Source organism: Delphinus delphis, chromosome 5, assembly GCF_949987515.2.
Source record: "Delphinus delphis chromosome 5, mDelDel1.2, whole genome shotgun sequence".
Classification (NCBI taxonomy): Eukaryota; Metazoa; Chordata; class Mammalia; order Artiodactyla; family Delphinidae; genus Delphinus; species Delphinus delphis.
The window spans coordinates 63,908,638-63,926,416 of NC_082687.1; the positions used below are offsets into that span (position 1 = coordinate 63,908,638).

The 17,779-nt window shown below is 38.4% G+C and overlaps 1 protein-coding gene across 3 annotated transcripts in view; it reads left to right on the plus strand.

Annotated features, from left to right (window-relative positions):
* PPAT (phosphoribosyl pyrophosphate amidotransferase) overlaps window positions 1–12,679 on the plus strand; it is a 37,128-nt gene extending 24,449 nt beyond the window's left edge. For all 3 annotated transcript variants that reach the window (XM_060012475.1, XM_060012476.1, XM_060012478.1), the window contains 9 exons: window positions 2,149–2,355; window positions 3,371–3,483; window positions 3,587–3,732; window positions 4,261–4,333; window positions 5,164–5,315; window positions 5,787–5,914; window positions 6,877–7,098; window positions 8,298–8,418; window positions 10,175–12,679. In XM_060012475.1, coding sequence (XP_059868458.1) covers window positions 2,149–2,355; window positions 3,371–3,483; window positions 3,587–3,732; window positions 4,261–4,333; window positions 5,164–5,315; window positions 5,787–5,914; window positions 6,877–7,098; window positions 8,298–8,418; window positions 10,175–10,440 — 1,428 coding nt within the window. In that variant the 3' untranslated portion in view covers window positions 10,441–12,679. The remainder of the gene's footprint in view (window positions 1–2,148; window positions 2,356–3,370; window positions 3,484–3,586; window positions 3,733–4,260; window positions 4,334–5,163; window positions 5,316–5,786; window positions 5,915–6,876; window positions 7,099–8,297; window positions 8,419–10,174) is intronic.
* Window positions 12,680–17,779: the final 5,100 nt, after the last annotated feature.

Genomic DNA, 17,779 nt, shown 5'->3' on the forward strand with positions numbered 1-17,779 from the left:
AAAATAAATAAATAAATAAATTTATTTTTTAAAAAATAAAAAGACTAGCAGCTGCTGTTTATCTTTTCCCCTTAAGACTCCGGGTGGGGGAGGGGGTGTTAGCAGCTTTATAGATAAGGGCAGCCCTGATCCTAAACCTGACTGCATTTGCACAAAACAGGAGAGTTAGCTTATCCCTTACTGCGTTAAATCCTGGTGTTTGCATTGCTTCACTTCCTTACTGATAAATGTCCTTTGTGGTATTTTATTTCCCACAATAGGTCACTTTTGCTTTGCGTTAAAAACCTGTTCAGGCAGATATCTTTTCTCCTCAATGATTTTCTTAATGCTGTCTGGGAGCTTGCCTGCTGCCCCTTGGTCTGCAGAAGTCACTTCTCCTGTTATCTTGACATTTTTTAAGCTAAATCTCCTCCTAAAAGTATCCAGCCATCTTTTGCTGGCATTTAATTCTGCAGCTTTAGATCCTTCACCTTCCTTTTGCATTGCCATCATATAATGACTTCACTTTTTCTTGAATCATATTAGATAGGTACGCCTTTCTTATAGCAATCATGCACCCACATAAAAGCTGCATCTTCAATATGAGATAAAAGGGTATTTCACAAAAAGTGCAAGATTTTTGTGCCCGCTGGTATAGCTGCAGCAACGGCTTCACATATTTCCTTTTCTTTTTTTTGCAATGGTCTTTATGCTGGATTCATTTATCTTGAAATGGTGGGGCAGCTGCAGCTGCACACCTCACTCTACAGTAGACATCAAGCAATTCAACTTTTTCTTGTAAAGTCGTGACTGCTTCTTGGGAGCACTTTCAGCATCACTAGTGGCACTTTGAATGGGTTCCACGGTGTTACTCAAGGTTTACTGTATTGCAGTAAACACGAAGAAAAATACGCAGGAACTGGGAGAGGAGACTTTTTACTGCAATAGGCAACTTGAGGTAGAGATGAAGGGCTCACCCGGAGAGGATTAGTGTCACATGGAATTTTAAGTGCGTACTTGCAGCACTTGAGCTCCCTGCAATATTAACAGGGGGTGGCTCTGAAATTATTACAGTATTACAGTACGGACTGCAGTTCACTTTATGCAGTTATGATGTAATACTGCACCTTTATGTTTGTTTACATTTCTCGAAACAGCAAATAGCACAGTTTATGGTTTGTGTTTGTTGTGTGCATAAGTTTTGATAAATGTTAACATTTTATAATAGGATTGTGTATATTTTGTGGTAGTAAATGGTAAAATAGACTAGTATCTAAATATATTTTATTTATGACATACCCATCTTTTTCTTAATTTTTTTCAGTTACTCTAGGCTACATGGTTCATCTGCCAAGTATTTTTAAATTGTTGCAAATCTCCAAAAAAATTTTCTGATATATTTATTGAAAAAAATCCATGAAAAAGTGGACCTGTGCAGTCCAAGCCTATATTGTTCAAGGGTCAACCACTTCTATTTGTCATTACTATTTTTATTTCTCTCCCAGTGATGATTTGCTAGACTGACTCAGACAAGTCATTTATTTGAATACTTTAACATGCTTTAATTTAAAATTACAAATAATTTAGTTTATTGTATTTGACAAATGTTAACGCTTAGTACATCTGTTCTTCAATGTTTTATCAAAAAGTATCTTATAAAACAAGCACTTCAACATTGTGACCACATTAAATACCACTGAATTTTTCACTTTAAAATGGTTAATTTTGTTATGTGAATTTCACCTCAAATATATATTTTAATGCATCACAGTTCTTACAATTAGGTTAGTCCCCCCTTTGTTTTTTTTTGTTTTTTTTTTTTTTGCGGTATGTGGGCCTCTCACTGTTGTGGCCTCTCCCGTTGCGGAGCACAGGCTCCGGACGCGCAGGCTCAGCAGCCATGGCTCACGGGCCTAGCCAGTCCGCGGCATGTGGGATCTTCCCAGACCGGGGCACGAACCCGTGTCCCCTGCATCGGCAGGTGGACTCTCAACCACTGCGCCACCAGGGAAGCCCACCCCCTTTGTTAAAATTTTAAGATTAGAATTCTGCAGCACAGAGAAATTAAGTGAACTTCATTTTCTAATTTGGGATTGTCTGAGCAAAGGCATATAAAAATGCTACTAGTGTTTTTTCCCCTAAAATGAGCTCTTACTTTGACTTTGCAAGGGAATGGGTCTTGTAAATCACGTCTTTACTGAAGACAATTTGAAGAAATTATATACTTCAAATCTTGGAATTGGACACACGAGGTACGCCACTAAAGGAAACTGTGAATTAGAAAATTGCCAGCCCTTTGTTGTTGAAACACTTCATGGGAAAATAGCTGTGGCACATAATGGCGAATTGGTAAATGCTGCTCGCTTAAGGAAAAAGGTAAGGTTTTTTTTAATGCATTTTCATGGTTGTAATAAATTACTGAAAAGAAGTTATTGAGGAGCTTGGAAAAGGGTATTACCCTATTGTTGCTACCTGTTATCTAACTTCAAAGAACAACTGTATCAGAATTAGCTGGAGTACTTGTTATAATTACAAATTCTAAGAGATCACCCCCGCCCGCTAGAGTCTGGGGAGGGGCCGGTTGCTGAGTCTGCATTTTAATATGCTCCTAAGGTGATTCTGATGCACTGCTTTGGAGTTGAGATTTGTAAAATTGATTTAAGTATTCCCAGAACTTTGTCCTGCCCTCTTCTTAGCCTCTGCCATTGTCGTTACCATAATACAGTTTTTTTGCTCCGAAATGAAAAAAAAATTTTTTATTCAGACAATTTAAAAAATATAAATATGAAGTAAAAATTATTTAAAAACTCACTATTTAGAGGTACCACTGGAAATTCCATTCTAAACAATACCCAGGGCATTATTTTTCGCCTAACCCCTTACCCAGATGCTAGACTTCACCTCTACACATTTCGCTGCATCAGGGATGATCAGTGAGGATGGATAGCCACCATCGCCACCACCAAAAAACCTGAGTTGAGAGTCTGCACTGCAGTGTGCCACTCTTACAGGAATGTGTCCTTTCTCTCAGGAGTGTCGAGGGCTGAAAAAGTTAGAACCATAATCCCAAACCCTCATGCCTTCTCCGTCCCCCTCCTCCAGCCACCCACTGCAGGTCTACATTCCATCAAACTTAGTTTTCAAAAGCTTTCCTGTATACCTCCTAAAGCACTTTTTTTTTTTCCTGTTTGAAAAGATTCAGAGACTTCCCATTGCCTCCAGCAGCGGTTCTCCGTTATTATGCATACATACCTACCATTGGTAGGATGCAGGATTCCTTAACTGAGCATCTACAGGATGCCTGATCTCTTTCTGTGATGGCAGGCTATTGGGTGAGGGGTGAGTTAAAGCTTCCCCTCTAATGACTGCAACTTTTCTCCTTTCCAAATAGCTTCTGCGTCACGGTATTGGTCTGTCAACAAGTTCTGATAGCGAAATGATCACCCAATTACTGGCGTATACCCCTCCTCAGGAACAAGATGACACCCCAGACTGGGTGGCAAGGTAATGGTAAAAGTAGGCCGAGTGTGCAGGTCTGGTAATGAGAGCTTGGTCTTGCATGTGTTTGTAACTAAAATTATTCATTCAATTGTTTAATTGATTCCAGGATTAAAAACTTAATGAAGGAAGCACCCACAGCATACTCTCTGATTATAATGCACAGAGATGTGATTTATGCAGTACGAGATCCTTATGGAAATCGTCCTCTGTGCATTGGTCGTCTTATTCCTGTATCTGATATAAATGATAAAGGTAATGAACTTCAAAAGAAATATAATTTTATAATGCTTTCCCAAGTCATTGTCCTACTATTGGCACACCCTGAAATCTGTAGGTATAAGGAGCTTATTGAGTAAAAGCTAGGTAAAAAGGAAAAAAATGACACTTCGTTTTCAAAGTACATTTCCTTGAGTATTTCTGAGCTGAGCCATTTTTAATATATTTAGTGGACGTTCCTGTTTTGTCCTGTCTGAGTGGCCTATTCATATCCTTTGCCCAGCTTTTTCATTTGTGCAGTATGATTTCAGCGATTTTCTTTTTGACTTATCAGATGTCTTATTCAGGCCATGAAACCATATTGTTTGAAGGAATCTTGGGATTATTAATTTTATCTTTGGCTCTAGTCAAATGAGGAACCATATGCTCTTAAAGTCATAGTAATGGATATTCTATGAGCTCTTTTGCTTATCTATTTGGTGTTTAGCTGTTCTCTTGAAATATGTAGCCTCTTTTAAAATTTCTTGAATTCAGTAACTGAATCGATTGTCTTGTGATTTACAGAAAAAAAGTCTTCAGAAACAGAAGGATGGGTGGTGTCTTCAGAATCTTGTAGCTTTTTATCTATTGGTGCAAGGTAAGTTTTATCTCACTTAGCAGATCAACTTTTTCCACATGGATAAAAAAAAATTTTTTTTTTCTGATGTCTGCAAGAATACGTGTTTATAAATGCAGTTCCTTTTGTGCATTGTGCTCAGCAGTTGCACTGACATTAATGTCCCAGTAATACCTTCTAATCCTGGAACTGGCATCCTGTTTTCAAAATACCATGAGACTTATTTTAGAAAGGAAGAATCTCCTCAACAAGTAATAGTTATGAGCAAAAAATTTAAGCCAGGATAAAAATGTTCTCTTTAGACTTCATGCTTTTAAAAATCAATAAAATATAGGGCTTTTAATTTTTTTAATTCTAAATTTGAATTTAGGGGTAACAGATTTATGGAAATTACTGCTGGAGGAATACTACTTTTCTTTTTTAAAATTTATTTATTTATTTGTTTTTATTTTTGGCTGTGTGTGGGCTTTCTCTGGTTGCAGCGAGCAGGGGCTACTCTTCGTTGCAGTGCGCGGGCTTCTCATTGTCATGGCTTGTCTTGTCGGGGAGCACGGGCTCTAGGTGTGGGCTTCAGTAGTTGTGGCGCACGGGCTTAGTTGCTCCACGGCATGTGGGATCTTCCCGGGCCAGGGATCAAACCCGTGTCCCTTGTATTGGCAGGTGGATTCTTAACCACAGCGCCACCAGGGAAGCCCAGGAATACTGTTTTTTAATTTTTTAAGCCAATAGACTTTATTTTAAATTGAGCCATTTTTCCTTTATAAGGGAAGGGACTCTGTGTGCTTTATAACAGATAATTTGCCTTAATTTGACTGGTTTATTTTTAGTCTTCTTTAATATTGTTTCCCAAGATATTACCGTGAAATCTTGCCTGGAGAAATTGTGGAAATATCCAGACATAATATCCAAACTCTTGATATTATACCAAGGTCTGAAGGAAACCCAATGGCTTTCTGTATCTTTGAATATGTTTATTTTGCAAGACCAGATAGTATATTTGAAGGTAAGTAAAGTATCTCTAACTATTGATATAAATCTATTATTTACCTCATTGAAACATGACAATTCTTGGGCCCAAAGGCTTACCTGGTTCTTTGAAGGCACATAGTTATATGTTGTGAATTTTGGGACTGAGCTTACAAGTCATAAAAGGTCACAGTTTTTCCTTTTCATCTGACTCTTGGATTTTGTTTCCTTTTAGGAGTAAGGATTGATTTTCAGATATGTATTAAGGTTAATTCTCTTTTTAAAGAGTGAATTCCCCCAGTTTATGTGTTTCCACTTTAGTGGTTTTTTGTCTTGCTTCTCTTTTTCAATTAATTAATTAATTAATTAATTAATTTTTGGCTGTATTGAGTCTTTGTTGCTGCACACTCAATTCTGTAGAGTTCTAACAAGCTAGTTTCTTAGAATAGTGATATGCTGTACTATATTATACTAAGTTAAAATTTGTTTCCTTTTCCAAACATTCCAGACCAAATGGTTTACACAGTAAGATACCGTTGTGGTCTGCAGCTGGCAATTGAAGCCCCTGTGGATGCGGATTTAGTTAGCACTGTCCCGGAATCTGCTACGCCTGCTGCCCTTGGTTACGCAGCAAAGGTATTTTCTCTTAATTAACACACAGTGAATTGCTCATTTAGCACTGAGATTAGAAGTCCATGTATATAAAGAGAAACTCATCAATTTACTGTAAGGAAAAAGAAAGTGTTGGTTCTTTTGCAAGAGTTACTTATTTTCCAGCCTTTTCATTCAGTGGCACTATTTTTTAATGGGTCCACAAAAAGTTTACCCAAAGACTAGGAAAACGATCCCCTTCATTTTAAAAAAATAATATCATGACTATATGTAGAATTTAGTGGTAATATTTGCTTATTATTAAGTACCTTCACAAACCACTGGTGTATTTATTCCCTACTGAGTGTGGGTGATAATAAAGTTGTTTATGTTAATTTTGTATAATGTTCTTAGTACTATGCTTAATTTCATTTTTCATAACCAGGTAGGATATGTAATTATAGTGATCCTGGTGTATAATACCCAACATTCACTACGTTGGAAAGTTTAGTTTGTGAATTTTTAAAAGAAATAATATGCATACATTTTAGAGAAGTATTACCTTGTTAGATGGATAAGTCACCTCCTGTCCCTCAGAAAATATCTCCTTAGCCTACCGGTTTTAATTCATTTCCTGCTGACAATTTTTAAATATGTGAATTTTTCTGACAGTGATTTATTCTTTGTCATGTGTTCACATTCTTGGTGTTCTTTTCCAAGATAGAGAAATAATATGTGTTTAAGAAAGAAGCATTACAAATTCTAGCAAAATGAGTTGTTTTTCCTACTAAGTAGAGGACTTTCAATAATTTTTCTTTTTGCCTTTTCTTCCCTACAGTTTAAATAGTGAAGGAAAATTATAATCTGATGATGGAGAGCTCAGAATAACAACCACATTTAAAATTTTTTACGTAGATGTTATAACGGAAGCATGACCTAGAGAAAACAGAACCCTAGAGTTCTCTGTATATGTGCTGCTCATTGTACTTTTATTCCTTCTCTGTCAGTGTGAGCTTCCGTATGTGGAGGTGCTATGTAAAAACCGGTATGTAGGAAGAACATTCATTCAGCCAAACATGAGATTAAGACAACTTGGTGTTGCGAAAAAATTTGGAGTATTGTCGGACAACTTTAAAGGCAAAAGAATTGTTCTTGTAGATGATTCAATTGTGAGAGGCAATACCATTTCACCCATAATCAAATTGCTCAAAGAATCTGGTGCAAAAGAGGTAAGTAATATGAAAACACCTATCCTAAAGCACCAATAATTACAATATGATAGTCATGAAAATTTTATGTTAAAAGTTTTATAAACCTAATTTTAAAACTAACAAACCACAAAATAGAATACTTTTAAATTTGTAGAGTATTGATTACTTTTTCTTTTTGAAGATATGGAAGCAATCCTAGTGTAAGAAATTTGACACATTAGGTTATATTTTCAAATCTCAAAGCTTATTCTAACTAAATAGTTCAGTAATTCGAATTACTCAAGTGAGATGTCATTTACAGCTAATAGTTGATCAGATTTAGAAATAAAATCTATTGTGGAGAAAATGGTATAGAAAGCAGTATGACAGTCTATTTAGAAAGCATTACAATAGTAAAAAAGAATAGACACAAATAAACAAACAAAAGAACTGGAAATAGCTCATATATCTACCAGCAGGAAATAATTTAGTAAATCGATACATCAGTATGATGAAATACGATGCAACCATTAAAAACTATAATTATGAAGACTGCAAAACATGGGAAAATCTTTGCTGTTACAAGAAAGGTAAAAAGTAAATGAAGACACTGATTACAGCTGTGTAAATGTTCCTGACAAAAGGCAGAAAATAATGATAGATAAAAAAATAGACAAACACAGCTCTTTGTAGTAGTAGTAAGGTTTTTATTATATCCTGGTAGATGTTATTTTTCTTTTTAAAAAGGTTAAATAAGAGGTAGGCAAAAGTGTCATTCAAGTGTTAGAGGAAAAAATGAAGATGGTCCTAGGAATATAATAAATGAGAAATGACAGATCAGAAGAAAGAAATGTCCTTGTTAGTAGGTGACAGAAGGAAACAATGGGCATCTCTGTAAAAAGAACCCTTTACAAGTGGCTAACATTTTGAAATTCTTGTTCAGGACACTTTGGAGTCTAGGACAGGGCTGCTTAAGTAGGATTCTTGGTAATGAATTAATTCTAAAAGTAGAATTACTTTTAGAACACTGGAGTTCTATATGTATATCACATGATTTTATAGGATTCTTTTCCACCTATTATAGTGAAAGAAATTTTTTAGTATGCTTTATTACCCGTATGTCGTTAAAGTATTCTGTAAAACAATTTTATGTCGTATTTGTCAATGGCAGAATTTTGCCTAATTGTTCTTACAGTGAATGTCAAACTAATGAATGTGTGAAATGCTTTCTTTCCAAGGTACACATTCGCGTAGCTTCACCACCAATTAGATATCCATGCTTCATGGGAATAAACATACCAACAAAAGAAGAGCTTATTGCCAATAAACCAGAATTTGAGCATATCTCAGATCATCTAGGTAGGTATTACAATTTCTATAAACTTTTATCTTTATTCATTTATTAACAGAAAATCCAAGCTTGTCAATCTTTACACTTTTAATAAAAAACAGTGTTCAGTGTTTATTGAAAGTAAATGTTGTATGTGTTGAACAGATGAATAGTGAAAGACCCTGATATGTGTGGACACCATAGTGAATGCTGTGATGGAGAGCTAGGCTAAGGTGAGATCAGAGAAGAAGGAAGAAAGGCTTTCCTAGTAGAGAAAACTGCTAATCAGTTAAAGCCTCCCAAAGGTCAGATCAGAAGAAAAACAAAAGTAATTTCACCACAGATTCTAATAGAATAATTTGGATGTGAGTACAAATCAAAAGGTGAAAAGCTTATGTAGGCTTATCTTTAATAATGAGGTCAGAAGTCTTGGAGATGGAGGTTATCCTTGATAAGACATTTGCCTTTCAAATTCAGGTGAGGTATAAACTATAAATATCACATACATGTTCATCCATGTATGGTACCTCCACACTGATTGTTTACAGCTGTTGTTTCTCTTGACTGGTCATACCTGTACCTTACCAGTTAAATTTTTTTTTGTAAATTTATTTATTTATTTATATTTTATTTTTGGCTGCGTTGGGTCTTCGTTGCTGTGTGCGGGCCTTTCTCTAGCTGCGGCAAGCGGGGGCTACTCTTCGTTGCGGTGCGCGGGCTTCTCATTGCGGTGGCTTCTCTTGTTGCAGAGCACGGGCTCTAGGCGCACGGGCTTCAGTAGTTGTGGCGCACGAGCTTAGTTGCTCCGCAGCATGTGGGATCTTCCCGGACCAGGGCTTGAACCCGTGTCCCCTGCATTGGCAGGCGGAGTCTTAACCACTGTGCCACCAGGGAAGTCCCCAGTTAAATTTTTTTTTTTTTTTTGCGTTACGCGGGCCTCTCACTGTTGGGGCCTGTCCCGTTGTGGAGCACAGGCTTCGGACGTGCAGCCTCAGCCGCCATGGCTCACAGGCCCAGCCGCTCCACGGCATGTGGGATCTTCGCGGACCAGGGCACGAACCCGTGTCCCCTGCATCGGCAGGCGGACCCCCAACCACTGTGCCACCAGGGAAGCCCCCCAGTTAAATATTTTGAATGTCAGCCAACTGATATATTGTGAGCACTCACTCTTTGCCAGGAACATATCTATATTATCATAATAACATCACAAAACTGCTACAATTAGGCAATATTTCCCTTATCTGATAGCTGGAAAAAAATGTCTTAGGAAAAGTAAGTGACCTTGAGCTTAAATCTGAAGTCTTTCGGACTTCAAGATCTGTTATTCAAGAAAATGACTCCTAAAGCCTTCTGAAGCCATTCTAGACTTAAATCCTCCACTGCTATTTTAAATTGTTATCCCTTAAATTCCAATTTAAAATTAAAAAAAAAATAATAAAGGCCCTGAGTTTTACTGATTCTCCAGCCACCACCACCCCCGCCGTTTTTTTTTTAAGAGAGGCTAATGGAGAAAATTCCCTGGTGGTCCAGTGGTTAGGACTCCAGCTCTCACTGCCGAGGGCCTGGGTTCAGTCCCGGGTCAGGGAACTAAGATCCCACAAGCCACGCAGCCAAAAAATAAATAAATAAATTTTTAAAAATTAAAAAAAAAGAGAGAGAGATAGGGGCTAAAGGAGAAATTTTTATTTTGGCTTATGTTTTTCTGTTTGTAACTATTCTCTGTTAAGGCAATTCTTCCTTTCCAAAGGAAGTCTCATGACCTTTTTCCCTGTCTTTCCCCCGTAGGAGCAAACAGTGTTGTGTATCTGTCAGTAGAAGGACTGGTTGCATCTGTACAAGAAGGGATAACATTTAAAAAACAAAAAGTGAAAAGGCAAGATATTATGGTTCAAGAAAATGGGAATGGTCTGGAATGTTTTGAAAAGAACGGTCATTGTACAAAGGAAGATGTTATTGTTCAAGAAAATGGGAATGGTCTGGAATGTTTTGAAAAGAACGATCATTGTACAGCTTGTCTGACTGGAAAATACCCTGTGGAACTGGAATGGTAGCTGCTAGGGGCAGACACGATGTTTCAAAACACAAAGTTAGTGGAGAAGTTATAGTGGTTACACCTCCATTTACTGTTACTCGGTACAGAGTGAAATGCCACATGCTTGTGTTATAAGTTTTGAGATTTTTCTCTGAAAAGGGTACCAAAGGGCTATGATTTCTTTAGTAATCCTAGATAAATATTTTGGTATTATCTAGGAACTTGGATGATCCTTTCAGTTTTATTTAGTAGTTTAGTACTTTTATTTTTAGAAATCGTATACATTTAACTTCAGATCATCAACAGTAATGCAACGAATCGGTAAATTTCTGTTCAAGAGAGGATTGCCAGGTACTCTACTCTCCCACAGGTTCTTAGAGAATTTTGTGGAATGTTTGAGAGTTATGGAAATTCAGTTATGGAATATTTTCATAATTGAACCTTGCTAATTACATATAAAACAACAATATGTGGTATTCTTTTTCTTCGCTCAAGCATTGGCTAGACTTTTTCACCTGGTCAGAGAAGGTAGGTGGTCAGTGGCATTTGCCAGGTCCATGCTTTAAAGAGTTTGTAAGAGGTTAGACTAAGGTGTTGTGATGCAAACAGGACATGTGAGTTAAGTATAGCATTTCATGCAAACCTTGAATCCATTATACCCCAAAGTTACCTAGCATCAAGAGTTCTCTTTAAAAAAAACAAAAAACAGAAGAAACACCTTTTTGTGCCTCACTTTCCCCACCTGTGCAATGAGGTGCTTATATTACTAAATTAAATAACTTGCAGCAGTTATTTGGGTGGTTAGAGCCATTATTCCACCCCTCAGTTTTAAGACAGTGCGTGATTATTAGCTTTTGAAATGTTGGCCATTGGTCTGCTATTGAGATTTCAAGAGGGAGACATACAGCAGTAATTTGCAACCTATCTTTGAGATGCTCTGAGAATGACTGTAAAAACATGGCTGTGCAAAATATTTTCCTACATTTGACTAGAAAGTATGATCCATACTACTTAGTGCCCTTATAGTAGAAGCCCAGCAAGTAACCTGGTACATTTGAAGTAAAAAATAATTCTTTAGATTCTAACAAACCTTTTATCCTTAATTTGATTATATACTTTTTTAATGAAGTGCTTGATCACTTGCAAATATACTGTGTATGCAATGAGATGATCAAGTAGAAACATTGTAGGGGCCAATTTTATGGAACAAGGAGACAACAACTTTTTTCAGTTAGCATGCTCATCTAATTCTGAGCATGAACGTATCACTTTTTCTACTTTGTTTTATTGGGATCTAATGAATTAGATTTTTTAAAAGGTTTTTGTTTGTTTTTTAACATCTGAGATTTAAAACTTTAAAATGACTTGCCCTCAACCCTTGTTTATGTAAGATTTTGAAAACATAAAAGTGTTTGTTTCTGTGTTATTACTATGATTTGGTGTACATAGTGTCCAAATCCACCTAGAATTGTAATATTTATTAATAACCATAATCTTTTGTCTTCATTTGGTATTTAGTCTCATGTGTTGTATCATGGCAGGCCAAGAGAAAACATTGACAGCTCTTTAAGCCCATGTGCAGCAGGCAGCAGTGGGTCAGATAACCCTGTGGTGGTACCACAAGCAAACTGGCATCTGAATAAAGCCCTGGGACCATTTGTGTGTATGGCCTCTTGCCTTAAATGTATTCCTCATGGCAGCATATGGAGGAGGCAAGACCTTATGGGTCAGTTTTGAACCAGCCTTACTTTGATTTTTTTAAAAACAAGAGACTCAGGGAAAGTACTAAACCAAAATCTCTGATATGACTTTTGTGTTTTCCATAGTTTTGTTTTATTGAGATGCTTTCATAAAGGAAAATGATACTGTGACAGTTTGGTAATTCTACAAATTTCTTACTCTTTCTCCATCATGGCCTTTTATTTCACAAGTTTCTGAAGTGTGAATTAAACAATTTTATACCAGTGTAATCTCAAATGTTGTTTAACTGCTTTAAATTTTTATAGGTATTGTAAACTGCAGAGCAAATGAGAAATGTGTTTTCACAGGATCTATATTGTGAACTAAACTAAGCCTACTTTTTGTGACTTCCTTGTGATGAGTTGGTGACAAATACATGTAATGAGTACATTGAAATATCTGTGTGTACTTTTTCTAAATAGTGACTTTCAGGTACTGCATTATAGTGAGCAGCACAGTGACAGTCACATCCAGGATCCATTCTTGGCGCCAGCTAGTCATATCTTATTTCTCTGGTTCAGGCATTTCAGTAAATAGACTATCTCTTATGAACCAGGCAAAACTGCTGGCTGAGTAGGAGGGACAAATAAAGTAAATAGAAATGCAGTGCTAAGTAAGCGCTATGTTAGTGCCAAGTTCTGTGGAGACACTAGCAAGAATAGGGAAGGTGTCACAGAAGAGGAGGCTTAGATTCCCAAACTGTGTGTGTGTGTTGGGGAGGAGTACTTTTAAAAATAAAAATAAAGTAGGTACATGAATAAACTGTGGTACATCCAGGCAATGGAATATTATTCAGTCTGAGAAGAAATGAGCTGTCAAGCCATGAAAAGATGTGGAGGGAACTTAAATGGATATTACTAGGTGAAAGAAGCCTATCTGAAAAGAGTACATACTGTATGATTCCAACTATATGACATTCTGGAAAAGGCAAAACTATGGAGAGAATAAAAAAGATCAGTGGTGGGCTTGCCTGGTGGCGCAGTGGTTGAGAGTGGTTGAGAGTCCGCCTGCCGATGCAGGGGACACGGGTTCGTGCCCCGGTCCGGGAAGATCCCACATGCCGCGGAGCCTGCGCGTCCGGAGCCTGTGCTCCGCAACGGGAGAGGCCACGGCAGTGAGAGGCCCGCGTACCGCAAAAAAACAAACAAACAAACAAACATCAGTGGTTGCCAGGAGCTGGTGGGGAGAGGAATGAATAGGTGAAGCACAGGGGATTTTTAGGATAGTGAACATATTTTGTATGTTACTATCATGGTGGATACATGTCATTATATATTTGTCCAAATCTGTAGAATATATGACACCAAGAATGAACCCTAATGTAAACTATAAATTTTGGGTGATAATGATGTGTCAGTGTAATGATCACCTGTAACAAATGGACTACTTCCGGGGGGGGATATTAATAACGGGGAAGATAATTTTATGCGGGGGTAGGGGGCATATGGGAACCCTGTACCTTCTCAATTTTGCTATGAACCTAAAACTACTTTAAAAAACAGTCTGTTTAAAAATAAAGATACCAGGGTCCTACCTCTAAAAAAAACTATCAAAATAATACATGCATATAGTTAAAAATGAAGAAAATAAAGAGGTCACTGCCCTCTCCAGTCCTCTGTAGTGCATCCACATTTAAATATTTTTTCTGTTGTTAATCTCTATGTTTTAAACAATTAGCTCATACTATTTACTTCTTACTGTACCAACTTTAGATATTATCTCTATTTCTTCCCTGGAATCTAGCAAAGTTTGCTCTGACAGGTAGACTTAAGTTCATCATATTAATATGATTAACTCAAGTACTTGCGTTTCTGATGCCTTTCTTAGGGTTTCAAGTAGGGTGTAGTCAACTCCTCTAAGGAAAATTGCCTTCGTGTTTCATAAAGAGGTCAAAAAGAAAATCCAGCCCTCTCAGAAAAAAACTGCTCACTCAGACGTTTTAGAGAAAACTGCAAAAAATGCCACGTAAATTTATGTTTTTGTGTGCAGAAATTGTCTTCTCATGTAGCTGAGAATTTGTTGGATGGCAGGAACCAATGCTTTTAACCTTTTTAGAATTTCTTTTTTTTTTTAACATCTTTATTGGAGTATAATTGCTTTACAATGGTGCATTAGTTTCTGCTTTATAACAGAGTGAATCAGAATTTCTCACTGCACTATGACAAACAGAAAATGATTATACAACGGAGACGCAAGTGGGTGCCTGCACTCTACTTCAATCATTGAAGATTGCTTGTTTGGCTCCACTGATGGTATGTTAGATGTGATGGTTAATTTTATGTTTCAGTTTGCTAGGCTTTGGTGCCACGTTGTTCAAACACCAGTCTAGACGTTGCCTGGAAGGTATTTTTTTTTACCTGGGATGAACGTGTAAATGAGTAGGCTGTGAGTAAAGCAGATTACCCTCCGTAATGTGGGTGTGCCTCATCCAGTCAGTTGAAGGCCTTAAGAGTAAAGACTGAGGTTTCCAGAAGAAGATAGAATTCTCAAGACTGCACCCTAGAAACCCTACCAGAGTCTCCAACCTGTTTCAACACGGCAACATCAATTTTTTTTTTTGGCCACGGCATGCGGGATCTTAGCTCCCCAACCAGGTATCGAACCCATGTCCTCTGCAGTGGCAGCGCAGAATCCTAACCACTGGACCGCCAGGGAATTCCCTCTAGAGAACTCGAACGGGCTCACTCTTGCAAAGAGCCTAACTTCCTTCATCCCTCCGTTCTTTCACAATCACCTGACAAAAATGCCAAACCTGAATGAACCCATGGGCAGCTGAGCTCCCTTAGAGTAAATCACACACTCCTGTCCCAACTGTGACGTGGGCTACAGTGCTACCAGAGCACATAACAGGGACCTAACCTTGTCTTGGGGTAGGGTCAAAGGTTTTCAAATTTTTTTGTTGTTGTTGTTTAGAAATTTTTTAAGCGTATTTTTTATTTTTTTAATTTATTTATTTTGGCCGTGCTGCGTGGCATGCGGGACCTTCCCCGACCAAAGATCGAACCCGTGCCCCTTGCAGTAGAAACGCAGAGCCTTAACCACAGGACCTCCAGGGAAGTCCCTCAAAATTATTTTTGAAATAATTTTTATTTTCAAAAGAAACAATGACATTGACAACTGAGAGATGAGTTGGGAAGTAGCTGAAGAGAAGCAGTGAAATGAGAATGTACCAATAAATGTGCAAAGGATCAGCAAGGTACTAGGGCAGGCATTTGATACTTGTTGGGAATTGGAATGATGTAGTAAATAGATGGGGAACAGTAAAAAGATAGTTCAGGAAACAGGTGCAAAACACATGAATCTCTGCTGTCAAGAAGGGATTAAATGAAGACAGACTTGGAAATAATGCAGCTGTTACAGGTTCTATGAGAAGTGTAAGTCACCGTTTGGGAAGGCTTGTACCCTGTTTAAAATCTAATAAGCCAGTTTGTTACTGTTTCGTGGTAGCGGACATGAGATTCCTGGGTCAAAGAGAACTTCATTACTCATGGCAAAAGCAGTAGCCAGAGCTTCATGTCTGTCAATTCTCCATGCCTCCTAAGTCCCCCTCCGGTAACTAAGATAGACATAGATGGATGTCTGCACACACAGTGGGTTACGTTACAGGAAAGGAATACTAAGTTTGGGGGGATTCATTCCTTTTACAGTAAGTGGAAGAAAGCTTGCTGCTTGGGGAAGACATTACCTCAGCTCTGAAGATTGATCACCCCCAACAGCCCTGAAAAATGACCTGGATAAAGAGCAGTCAGTACCTTGCATTCTTTGTGTACCCAGCAAAAATTTGCAGGGACACTCGGGGCCCATGGCAAATTGATTTTCCCAGCGGTATGCTAGGTTTATGGGATGGGGGTTGGAGGAGGATAGGTAAATTCTCATACAAGGCTTGAAGAAAGGCATTGAGGAGGTGATGTTAGAACTGTTTTCATAAGAGGAATAAATGTTGATCAAGCAGGTGTGGGGAGGGAAAGGGTTTTTCAGCCTGTGACTCAGCCAAAGCACAGGTGTGGAAACTTGATAAGGGTTTGGTAGGCTCAGAAGACTTACTAGGGTCTTATTATAGCTGGCTCTTACAGTACCAGGTGTGGGGAATGTGGAGCATGGGGTGAGGAAGCAGTAGCCAACTGTGAGGGATTAGGCTAGAAAGATAACGAACTATCTTGTTTACCTTGCTAGAGTCTGAATGTCATGCAGGCAATGAGAGGGCACTGAAGCTTCTTAAGCAGGAGAATGCTGTTACTGCTCTGGTGTATGTTTTAGAATGCTCTCTCTAGATTACCAGGTAAAAATGAACGTAGTCTTCTACATTTGCTCCCTCTTAGACCCCCTGAAAATGACAGTGAAGGGATTTTTAGAGTCACAAACTCTCAAGGATAGAGCGAAAGAGAAAACAGAAACAAAATTTTAAAATCAAAACAAAGGGCTCAGGGAATTCCTGGGCGGTCCAGTGGTTAGGACTCTGCGCTTCTACTGCAGGGGGCATGGGTTCAATCCCTGATTGGGGAACTAAGATCCCGCATGCCGCATGGCGCGGCCAATAAATAAATAAATAAACAAACTCATTTATTATTATTTTTTTAATTTTTTATTTATTTTTTTTTTTTGCGGTACGCGGGCCTCTCACTGTTGTGGCCTCTCCCATTGCGGAGCACAGGCTCCGGACGAGCAGGCTCCGCGGCATGTGGGATCTTCCCAGACCGGGGCACGAACCCGTGTCCCCTGCATCAGCAGGCGGACTCTCAACCACTGCGCCACCAGGGAAGCCCTCATTTATTTTTTTAAAAAAGCAAAAAAGCAAAGGGCTCGGCTGATTTGCAAAAGCTAGACTAAACCAGCAGTGAGCAAAGCCAATAAGCAATCCTATTTACATCATAGAGCACCCTTAAAAACTGAGAAACTGGCGTTTGGAAGCAGGGGTAAAGATGGTAACTAAAAGGATTGGAAATTCACTTAGGAATGAGTTATACCCTTATGCTACCTCCCATCACCCTTAAGCTTAACTCTGAAGGCCGTTTTGTTTGGGAGAGAGTAAAACAGAGGGTCTTTGGAGGACATCAGGCACCTGCAACAGAATTAAGTGAAAAATTTTATACTGAATTCTGAGACCCTCCTCCCACCCCTGCAGCCCTTTTCTCTCACTTGATTTTCAAAACACTTGCTCCACGGATTCAGAGCTTCCAATCAGCTTTTAAATGCCCACTTTTAAATATGATCAGATAATCAATGATTATTACCAGACACCCGTGGAAGCCTCTAACATGAAAGAATCCAAAACCGACAGAAGAAATAGAGACTGCAAGGGGGGAAAAAAACTAAAAAAGCTATCATTAATATCAGAATTGAAAAATGATATTTTCAATAATGAAACAGACATTATCCTGGCAGCAGTTCAGAGTCTACTGTAGCCAAGCAAGACTGGAAGGGCTTTAGGGAAACACTGACCAAGAAGACCTGAACTAAGATAGCAGTAGTGGAGATGACGATGTTATCATTTAAAGAATGCAGATGGGGGGCAGGGGAGGAATGCAGATTGCAGGCCCCTCCATCACTAGAAAATGAATTCAGAGCCTCTTGGGATGGAGATCCAGGAATCTGGAATCTGTGTTGTTTAACATTACCAC